Here is an 11,213-nt window from a genome sequence, read left to right on the forward strand (position 1 = left end):
GACAGTGTCATATTATTTGTAATTTTGCCTCTGTACACCACCACAACGGATGTGAAACAAAGCCATCAAGGTGTGATTGAAGTGTAGAACTTCAGCTTTAATTCAAGGGGTTTAACTAAAATATCACACTTACCTCTTAGGAATTACAGCCATTTTTATACATAGTCCCTCATCTTCAGAGGCTCAAAAGTAATTGGACGACTGACAGACAATCAGTTTCATGGCCAGGTGTGACCTGTTCCCTCAATATTTCATGACAAATGAAGCAGATAAAACGTCAAACACTTTTTATCAGGTTGAACATCTACTAATGTTCACCTACTGCAGTACAGGACAGTACTCAGACTGTAGTTTAAATATTCAGTTGTATAAATACACAGTAGTAGTAGTAGTATAAATACACAATAGTAGTAGAAGTAGTGGCAACAGTATAAATACTCAGTAGTAGTAGTAGTAGTAGTAGTATAAATACACAGTAGCAGTAGTAGTAATAGTATAAAAACACAGTTGTGTTAGTAGTATCAATACACAGTAGTAGTAGTAGTAGTATAAATACACAGTAGTTGTAATAGTGGTATAAATACAGACCGTGTGTTTCTCTGTGAGCCCAGCAGGTGGCGGTGGCTGATTGTCCACTCGTAATCATACGGAAGGAGATCTGTGGTCTCGCGATACTTCACTCAACGTGAGTTATTTTCCTTTGTGTAGAGCGGAGAGCGGCTAACAGCTAACAGCTAATCTGCCGTAATTAAGCCGGTGTGTTGGTTCACAGTCAGCATTAACGTCCGTCTGCGACTCGATATAAAACAGATTTCAGGCTGAATCACCTGTCCACAGTTACAGGTAAGAGCTGTGACATCTCTTAGCAGCGTTAGCGCGGGCTGTTAGCCCCTTAGCCTGTTTGTGAGGCCGCGCGGCTAACATGCGGTTAATGTTAGCAAGTGTTAGCACGGTGTTAGCTCAGTCCTATTTTTTTAATTGTTCTTTGTTTAAGCTTCTGTCATTCTTCCAAAATTCTGTCTTGATTATTTTACAGTGAGGAGAGACAAACAATGCCCCAGGATCCACAACAGAGGACTATGTTTTGAAACACAAATTTACTGTGTTGTCTTTATCTGACAATATCTGAAATACATAAACTAAATATTCCAGGTGCCTGGAGGATTTCTAGTTTTAAATTTCTTTAGGGAGGATGAATTAAAAGGGACGTTAAAATCACGTAAACGTCGACTTTGCGTTAATACGCTGCTAATGACTTGGCAACTGAATACCCTCGTTTTGGCATCTTGTCCTGTCTTGCACTCTGATTCTGATCCTCTCCATCACAGGTCCCTTCCACTTCTTGTGCTTGTGCGCTACTTTCAGACCTGACAAATTTACCGCATCTCGTCAGTAAAATTAATTATTACTTTTTACTGCCTGTATTAATCAGATAATGTCAGGGAGGGACTGGGAAAGGCATTCAGCCCTGGACTTATTGGAGGGAGTGCTCGGATTGGGTCGGCAAGGGTTGATTATCAACCTCGACAGCATGGCTGGTATTATTTTCACCTCCTGATTCTTTGTGTGTGTGTGTGTGTGTGTGTGTGTGTGTGTCAGTCAACATCCCAAATTGTGATGTGACAGAGGAAGGTGTCCGGTTTCCGATGGGTGTGGTCTGACCCATGAGCACTGAGTACTCGTGATAATAATGTAGTAATGACTACTGAGTGCTCATGTAGTGAAGGAGTAATGACTGCTGAGTACTCAAAGGTAGGAATGTCAACATACTGATGGGCGTCCAGCTGGTGTGATCCCAGTGCAGGGTGGTCTCTAGTTATATATTGTGATTGACCAGCGATCTCAGTCCTGGCACATGAACGCAACGCACCCTAATTCAAACCCTGAATGACAGGCACGCAGAGAGGGTGGGAAACAGACTGAGAGTGACGCTAAAAACTTTATGGTTTTTGTGACGCCCCACATGGCCTGTCTGACCCAGGATGATATCTGCACTTTTTCACCTGCCCTCGTGATTCTCTTCCCTGTGAACTGGCCTTGTAAAGTAATAGCTCTACGAGCCACATATCTGCGAAGCTGATGGGATGTAACGTTCATTTAGGAAACCTTTTAAAGAAAATGGACGTGTTTGGATGCAACAGAAACAATTTTCACCTGTTTGAACAGCCATTAAATATCAGGGCACCACCTGATACATTCACATCCTGCTTTTAGGAAAAAACGGGCACTCTTAGTATGGAGGAAACCGCTTGAAGAAAATTGGCATTTTTTTCTTCCCCTTTGGCAGTTTTGGCAGCGGCTTTCTGTTGCATTGTGCTGATTACGATTCAGGACGGCCACATGGGTGTAATGCTGCAACTGCAGTTCCAAATGACACAAGTCCACCGAGTGCAACGCATATTAGAAAAGTGTTTTCAATGAAGACACCTGTCAGACTTCTGTCAAGAGCTGGAGGCGGCACGCAATTTGAGGGAGGCGGTCGCCTCATAATTCTCTATGCAGGAAAAACCCTTGTCTTAGATGAGCATTGAATAATTTTTCAGTCTGGTTTCAACATAAACAGCCGTTCTCAGGCTTAAATTATCTGTTGATGCCTGGTGTGATGCAGGAGAGTCTGTGTTGGTTCTGTTGGATTTCACTGCCACCTTTGATGTAAAGTCGACCATTGTATGTTGGTTGAGACTCAGGCAGTGGATGGGTATCTCCAGATCAGCCTTACCTTTCAGAAGGAGTTTTTCAGTTACTGATTAAAAATTGATAAAAGCCTCATCAGCTGAAACTTGTGGTTTTCCAAAGTGGTTTTATGTCTTGATTCCAATTCTGTTTGCATCTGCTTTCTATCAGGCAGATAAGTCATTTTAAAGGTATCTCTTAACATTACTATACAGACAATATTCAGTTCTACATCTCATTTAAGGCTCAGTTTGTTGCAAAACTGTCTCTTTAATTGCCTCAATTCTGTAAAAATTGTAAGGCAGATAATTTTCTATAGTTATATGTTGACAAAACAGAAGTTCTTTTTTCTGCCCCAGCGTTGTCCCAAAGGTGATAGAAAGTCTTGGTTCTCTTTCCTCATCTGTTAAACCAGCCCTCTGTAGTTTGGGCAACTCTATGGACCAGGCCTTGAGTCTTGATCAGCATGTAAATTGTTCGGGTCGTTCCTGTTTCTACCAGCTGAGGAACATTGCTAAACCCCGGCCTATTGTGTCCCTGAGGTGAGATGGATATAATTATTCACACATTCATTTCATCCTGTTCCAACTAATCCAATTCCCTTTTCACCGGCCTCAGTGAGACTTCCTGGATCGCTCAAAAATGATCGAAAACGCTGCTGCAGAGCTTTTGTCCAAGTCCTCAAAAAGGTCTAATGCGACACTGACTTTGATTTCTTGGCACTAGCTTCCCCTTCAAACTCAGAATCCAGTTCAAGATTCTTGAGATCACAGTGTTCACAATTGAGAGCAATTCAGGGTCATACAGCTGCCTATATTACACATCTGCTGCAGACCTACATCAGCAGCAGGACTCTCAGGTCCTTTGATCGGGTTTGTTGGTTGTTCCTTGCTCCAGGCTCAAGCCAAAGAAACACTGAGCCTTTTGGGTTGTAGCTCCTAAACTTTGAAAGTCTGTCCCACTGGACTGAGGATCTGTGGACACTGTGGACACCTGTAAAACCTAGCTCAGACCCACCTGTTCAGACATGCTTTTGTTTAGTTTTTAGTGTCTTATTTCATATATATATATTTTTTTTAGCATATTTATTTGTCTGTATCACACATCTGTTGCTCTGGATCACATGATGCTGTCAGCTGGAGGTTTAGTCCTGGCCAGTCACTGCTGATCACCGATCAATCATGATCAATAACCTGAAGCTGGTTTCTTTCAGACACAGTGAACCACCTGAATTGTCTCCATGGCACTAAGAAGAGGACACATCAGGTACCTGAAGGTGAGTTGAGCGATAAATCCTTGATCAGACAGTGAGTGAACAGTGTCAGCCTCCAAGGTCTGTATCACAACTGACAGGTAACCAGCCCTGTTAGTCTGTGGACAGGTCCTTAGAGACTTTAAAATTAAAGATACCCTCCCCTACCTGTGTAGGTGTTTGTTGTATTGTGCATAATATTCTGTAAAATACCTGTGTGTAGGTACATTGAACAAATCGATGACATTTCTTGCTGTTAAAAAAGGATAAAACAGAAATAACTTTTTTTGGACCCAAAGGTTAAAAGTCAAAGCTCAGCTTCAGTTACTAACGTTTAAGACTAGAAACCAGGTGAGAGATCTGGGTGTAGTCCTTATACCTCTTTAACATCCACATTAAGACAAAATCACCTGACTTTACCTGTTTTTATCTTTAGTGGGCTCGACTACTGTAGCACTGTCTTTACAGGTCTCATATAAGACAGCTGATTCCGTCTCCTCACTAAGACCTGGATCCCAGTTCTCAGATTTTATACTGGCTTCCTGTTTGAATTGACTTCATAAACCAGCAGGTGTATTTTAAGACTGAAAGGTTTATTTCTGATCTGTCCAGACCTCTCAGGTGGACTAAGACACGTCTGCTCCAACTCAGAGCTGAAGACTTTTCTGTTTTGACTTTTGTCAAATAATATTTGGGACAATTTATTCACATCTCTAGCTGCACTGTAAATATTTATTCTCGTGTTTTATGTTTTATTTGAATCCTGTTCGCGTCTCTTAATATTATCTTTTTGGGTTTCTTGCCTAAATATCTGTGTCTAACGTAAAGCACTTCTTAAGGCCTTATTGTTAAACGGTGCTGCAGCAATAAACTTATCTTGTTGTTCCAGGTGTGTGTTTTACCGTGTAACGACTATGTGTAACACCTGTGTGTTGTTGTTGTTGTTGTTGTTGTTTCAGGTGTGTGAGGTTCAGACGTCTCAGAGTGATGTCAGAGACGGTCAGCATGCCGCCAAAGGAGCCGTAGGAAAGGTGACTGCCGTCCTCCGATTTTCTGAATCTGTTTTCATTTAGCGTATTCATTGAACGTGTGATATTATATCGGACCTGTCTGTCAGCGAGCTGACGATGTAATAAAGGTGACTCTGTACTTCAGGAGCTGTATGATAACGGGTTCAGTGATCAGATGATGGAAGACGAAGACGCCCGGACGAACCTGATCGTCAACTACCTGCCGCAGAGCATGAGTCAGGACGAACTGCGCAGTCTGTTCAGCAGCGTGGGAGACGTAGAATCCGCCAAACTCATCAGGGACAAAGTGGCAGGTAACTCCCCCCGCAGTACTACTGCAGTACTGCACTGCTGTGCCGACACTGCTGAGTACTTGTACTACAACACCAAACCTGCAGTGCAGCAGAACGCTCCAGGCTACGACTGCTTCTAACGTTCGAAACCACAGCTGAGTATCAGACCTCAGTACTACTGCAGTACTGCAGTACCAGTAATACTAGTATTGTAGTACTACTTTGTCTGCTTAGTGGTAATGCTACTAAGGTTAGTTAATACAAAGAACACAGTACTTCGGAGGTATAGCAAGTATGACAAGAACTACTGCAAAGCTCTGGTTCTGATACTTTATATTAGAGTGCTAATACTGCAAGTCAAAATGACTTAGTAGTTGCAGTAGTAGTTGTATTATCAGTAGTAGCTTTGCTGCAGTAGTTGTAGTAGTATCTGTATTAGTAGTACTAGTTGCAGTAGTTGTAGTAGTACTACCTGCAGCATTTCCTGTGTACTCTGTTTTTCCAGCAGCTGTTTTTTTGTTTTTGATTTTGTTTTTTAACTGAAGTTTTTCCTTTTAAATTTTTTGGGTGATTTCACTGATGATCAGCTGATTTTTTTTTTTTTTTTTGATTTTTTTATTTCTATTTAATTTTTTTGTTTTGTTTTTTTAATGAAGTCTAATGTTTTTTTGTTTTTGTTTCTTAAAGGATGATTCTGTGATTTTTCTCTGAACAGTATTTGAATATTTTTCTTTTCTGCACTGTTGTTATATTTTTTGTTTTCTACACCAGGTTTAATGACGACAGTCTGAGTGTTTAACAGGTATCTGATGGTAATCGATGAAATCAGGGCTGGGCGATATGGATCAATATTCTTTCACAGTAAATATAATTTTTATATTTCTCACATTGTTAGACAACATGATACAGTACAGATACATATATAAAATAAACATGTTTCTGCTAATCACTGAATCAAATTTATCATATTTCATCAAATTAATGTAGAAATTATATGAATTATAAATAATATAAATCCATCCTGCTCACAGTTGTCTGATGAAACAGGAGATATTAAAGGTAGAAACACTGCAGTAAAGACGATCTCTAATCTCTATTTTCTGCGTATTCAGCGTCATATCGCCCAGCCTTCGATAAACTTTGATTTTAATATTTTAACTGATGTTAACAAGAATGTACAAATGCTTTCAATTATATTTTCACCTGTTTTATTTTATTTTTCAGGCTTTGAAAATGTTTGTAAAGTTTTGATAATGAATGTATGAAGATCCTGAACTTTTAGTTCTGAACAAGTCCAGAAAACTGTCAACTGACGGTTCAGATAGTAGTGGCTTATCTGGAAACCGCGTTCTGACAAAGTTTGCTTTACTTTAAAGGTTCAGTTTTCCCCAGATAAGCCATGAAATCTATTACATGATCCTTAGATATATAACTAACAACCAGCAAACTCAAAAGTCACCAGCAGAAAACGAAACACAGAACACACAGCAAATCAAAGTCCAGCCCACAGTTCAAACGCAACAAGAGTCCATATATCAGTTCAGAATATAAATGAGTCACTTTCTCCACAGAATATCTCTTCGGGACACCAACAACCAACTCTCTGTTTTAGCTCAAAAGAAACCGTTGGACGATGAAAATGGAACAGAGTTAGCTCTCTGGCAATGTAAAGACCAGCTCTGCAAAAGCTCCTGAAATCCAGCCGGAGCATGAAGCTGCCGGCTCCGGGGGTGGACGGCCTGTTAGCTGCACACTTCTCCGGGGAGTTTCGGTGAGGTTGTAGTAGTTCTGCGGATAATCTGGATTAATAGGAGAGCAAGCGAAAAAAAATTACAGACTGACACAGGTTTAAAGGCACAGAGCACCACCAAATGTTTCCTCAGAGTGAGCGCTCCCGTCAGAGGTGTTTATCACCTTCTCCCGATGAGAACGCCACCAAGTGGCCAAAATTTAAAATCAGCAGGTAATCAAAAGTGCCTTACCTGAGGTTAGCCAGGTCACCTACGTTCACGTGATGACAGACTCAGCGTGTCGACTCTTCAGTAAAACCAAGTGTAGATGGCCTCCTCTGCAGCGCTCTGATTGGTCACTTTGAATGTCAGTCGAAAGACCTTTTCCGTTTAAAGTCTCAAATGTTGACCAGGGCGACAGTTGATGACAGGAGGTCTCACTCTGACTAAAATTTCAGGGACTATGAGTGAACTGAACAAACCGCTGGTGACGGGAGGTCCAACTCTATTCCCCCCTTGAGGCAGCAGATGTGTTTGAACCGTGTTGTATTCATTCAAATAGACAGATGTTAGTCTGCTTCTCACTGCCAACAACTCCCTTTTGCATCGGTTTCATTCATGTCAATGATGAACCACAGAATTACACAGAATATTTAGCAGATAAACGCTGAGTTTCAGCTCCACCTCCCTCTCAATTTTTTTTTTCTTTTTCTTCTTCTCCCCGCTGAGTCAGTTAAGTCACGTTTAGACCCCTCAAGGGTTTGGCCTGTTTTGTTGTGCTGGTCTGAGGCAGAGTTTCAGGAAACTTTGGCTGTTTAAAGAAACCTTCAGGAGCGTTTCTGGGTTTTCTGGGTTTGTTCAGAATAATTAAATGTTGACACTTCAAACTCTGTATGGAGATTTTTCTGCTGAGATTTATCGTCTGTATTCAGATGGTGACTTCTGTATGTTTCTTTCTATCCAGAATGTATGGCAGCTGTACCACAGACAGTTTTGTTATTTTATTTTGTTGTTTTCCTTTGTGTTTCTCTAGGCCACAGTTTAGGTTACGGCTTTGTTAACTTTGTTAACCCTAGTGATGCAGAGAGGGCTATCAGTACCCTCAATGGCCTGAGGCTACAGTCTAAAACTATCAAGGTAAAGTGCCACAGGTGCTCTTTGATTTTCCTGTCTCAACTGATAGATGTGTTATGTTCCCTGGACAGTAGAGGGCGCTCTCTCTTGCAAAAAGTCTGACGGATGAAGGTATTTTTTAAACTCTGCTGTCATGTTTTTTATTTTTACTCTCTTATACCCTGTTTTTAGTATCGACACATGTCAACACTGAATCAGTGAATTTCTTCAGTTCAGTGTGACAATGTGCCGAACTTTTATTTTTATAAATTGATGCTTTTATTTTGACAAAAGTGCCCAATGATCTGAGCCTGTTTGGATCCTTTTATTTTGTTTTTTTATTATTATTATTATTATTATTTTATTTGGGGACCAATCTGGATAACTGATTGTTGCTATTTTTTATTTTTTTATTTTATTTTTTTATTTTTTTTAATGAAGATTTAAACATATTTTAAATATGTCTGGATTTTATTATAAGACTGGATGTAACTGTATATTTTATTTTCTTCAGTGGTTATTTTTATTTAAAACCCTTCTGCTTGTGAAGAAGACGCACTGAAACGCTTCCTATCGCCTCCTGCAGGTTTCGTACGCGCGGCCGAGTTCAGACATGATCAAAGATGCAAATCTGTACATCAGCGGTCTGCCGAGGACGCTGAGTCAGCCGGAGCTGGAGGACATGTTCACTCGCTTCGGACGCATCATCAACTCCAGGGTGCTGGTGGACCAGGCCTCAGGTCTGTAACACACACTTATGCGACCATGTGACCAATCACAGCCTTCGAGTCCCGGCTCTTATCTTGAATCTGATTGACTGTTCAGGGCTTTCTCGGGGTGTGGCCTTCATCCGGTTCGATAAGCGATCCGAGGCCGAAGACGCCGTCAAGCACCTGAATGGGCACACGCCCCCCGGCAGCTCTGAGCCAATCACAGTAAAGTTTGCTGCCAACCCTAATCAGGCCAGGAACTCCCAGATGATGTCACAGATGTACCACGGCCAATCACGGCGCTTCGGGGGTCCTGTCCATCACCAGGCGCAGAGGTTCAGGTAATCTCACCTGTTTGTCGCCCGACGGCAGAACAACAATAAGAATAGTGTAACGGATACTTTTTCTCCGGTAACTGTAAATGCAGCTTTTCACCTGTCTGACCACGATCACTGAGATACTGTTGTCTGACTGGCTGTAGATTTAAGGCTGGTTTATACTTCTGCGTATGATCGGAGCCTACGCAGAAGCCTAACCAAGCGTGCGCTGGTGTGTCTGCATCGCTCTGCGGTTGCAGCGCAACAACAAAAGTTGGCGCTGGGGTTTGAGTTTCTTCGTGTACTTCAAACAACGGCGATGGAAACTGAGCATATTGTGTTGGAGTTGGAGCAAAAGTTACTTTTACTGAAATTACCGCAATGCAGAAAAGAGAGAAGATGTCGGAGCTTACGATTATTGAACCGATGAGGAAGAGGGAAGGTGAGTACCCGTGCCGTACCTACGGCATCGATTCTACGCAGAAGTATAAACTGGCCTTTACTGTGATTTGTCAAATAGTGTCTTTTATTTCTATTGGAGACAGGTTTTCGTTCTCAGTGTAATGTTTCTTTCCACAGCACTAACTCATCAGTACAACCGTCACGTATTGTTGTATTTTCCCCAAACGATTTGAAGCCTAAACTTTCACATTAAAAGTCTTGCAGCCTTCCCTGGATATGTAAGCTTTTAATGTGAAGAAATATCAGAAAGCGTCAACTTTTGTTGATGACAGCTTAACATGGATCAGGTGTAAGTGAGGAAACAAGTGGAATTATTCAGAGTATGAAAATATGATTTCTGTTCAAAATAGAACCTGTTCTCGGCAGAGTGGTGAGTAGAACATGATTTTATTGTTTTACTGATGAATTAGTGCTGGTGAAGTGAATATTATTCTGCATTTATTGTAGGCTGTTGTAGTTGGATGCAGTTAATCTCCTCAGTGTTGTTTACCTGGACCTTATTTGTTCGTTCCGGCGCTTGATATTATTTGAAAACCAGCTTTTACAGGACAGTGTTTACTACTTCAGCGGTACTCGGTTTTGCCCTGTTTTCCACTTGTGCTTCCTGTTTGGTTCCAGGTTTTCTCCAATGAGCGTTGACCACATGGGCGGAGGGGGTGGGGCCTCGGGGAACTCGTCCTCTGGTTGGTGCATTTTCATCTATAACCTGGGTCAAGACGCAGACGAGGCCATCCTGTGGCAGATGTTTGGGCCGTTCGGCGCTGTTGTCAATGTGAAAGTGATCCGAGATTTCAACACAAACAAGTGCAAAGGCTTCGGCTTCGTTACCATGACGAACTACGAGGAAGCTGCCATGGCGATCCACAGCCTGAACGGGTACCGACTGGGAGACAAGGTCCTGCAGGTGTCCTTCAAGACCAGCAAGGGACACAAGTAGAGTGGGGCAGGAGGGGGGAGGAAGGGGTGGTCTTGACAAGTTAAAAAAAAATGTTTCTTCTGTCAGTTGAGCCGAAGAGTTTTCAGACAGTTTTGTCAGTTTTTCTCAGTTTTGTTTGTGTCACTGTGAGTTTCTTTTTCTCCCAGCATGCCCGCTTTTTTCAATATCACTTGTAAAACGTTTGAACATTGTTTCTCTGAATGTCTGAATATTCGTCCAGGATGCTGGACTGAGAGGTGCCAGGTGGTGGTTACTAATGTAACCTGAGTTCCTCACTTGTTGAAATGACGTTGGTAGTTTGGATCCACATGTTTGAAGTTTCACTGTGTCTCAGCTTTGAAAACCAGATGTGTGTGTGTGTGTGTGTGTAACTGACATGAATGAAACCGCTTCAGTCGTTTCAGACATTAAACTACAAACTGATCCCTGCAGAAAATTTGATAATGAAAACGTGGGTCAAAGGTGACTGCAGTGTAAGCAACAGGATCTTTTTTTTTTTTTTTTTTTTTTTTTTTTAACATTAAAGTGAAACAGTTGGTCAGTTCTTTTCTATAGTATAAATACTGAGTTTGCCCTGCAGACATAACGTTCAACAGAAAACAGCTGGTAGCCATTAAACTATATAAAGTGTGATTAATAAGTTTATCGCACAGATTGAAAAAGTTGTTGATGTAGAAGAATCCACTCTGAGCTCAGTTTGTCTCAAACATATTTTT

At 41.5% G+C, this 11,213-nt stretch overlaps 1 protein-coding gene across 5 annotated transcripts in view; it reads left to right on the forward strand.

Annotated features, from left to right (window-relative positions):
• The first annotated feature begins 611 nt into the window (after positions 1 to 611).
• LOC120790839 (ELAV-like protein 1) overlaps positions 612 to 11,213 on the forward strand; it is a 10,819-nt gene continuing 217 nt past the window's right edge. The window contains exons 1-8 of one of the 5 annotated variants that reach the window (XM_040128751.1): positions 612 to 685; positions 3,887 to 3,949; positions 4,885 to 4,956; positions 5,081 to 5,249; positions 7,992 to 8,095; positions 8,658 to 8,811; positions 8,897 to 9,122; positions 10,179 to 11,213. The exon at positions 10,179 to 11,213 is cut by the window's right edge and continues 217 nt beyond it. In XM_040128751.1, the coding sequence (XP_039984685.1) occupies positions 3,914 to 3,949; positions 4,885 to 4,956; positions 5,081 to 5,249; positions 7,992 to 8,095; positions 8,658 to 8,811; positions 8,897 to 9,122; positions 10,179 to 10,497 (1,080 nt within the window). In that variant the 5' untranslated portion in view covers positions 612 to 685; positions 3,887 to 3,913 and the 3' untranslated portion in view covers positions 10,498 to 11,213. Of the gene's footprint in view, positions 844 to 2,915; positions 3,216 to 3,886; positions 3,950 to 4,884; positions 4,957 to 5,080; positions 5,250 to 5,910; positions 7,000 to 7,991; positions 8,096 to 8,657; positions 8,812 to 8,896; positions 9,123 to 10,178 lie in introns of those variants that run through there. The other 4 variants (XM_040128749.1, XM_040128750.1, XM_040128752.1 and 1 more) reach the window with 4 other exon arrangements.

This window comes from Xiphias gladius, chromosome 6, assembly GCF_016859285.1.
Source record: "Xiphias gladius isolate SHS-SW01 ecotype Sanya breed wild chromosome 6, ASM1685928v1, whole genome shotgun sequence".
Classification (NCBI taxonomy): Eukaryota; Metazoa; Chordata; class Actinopteri; order Istiophoriformes; family Xiphiidae; genus Xiphias; species Xiphias gladius.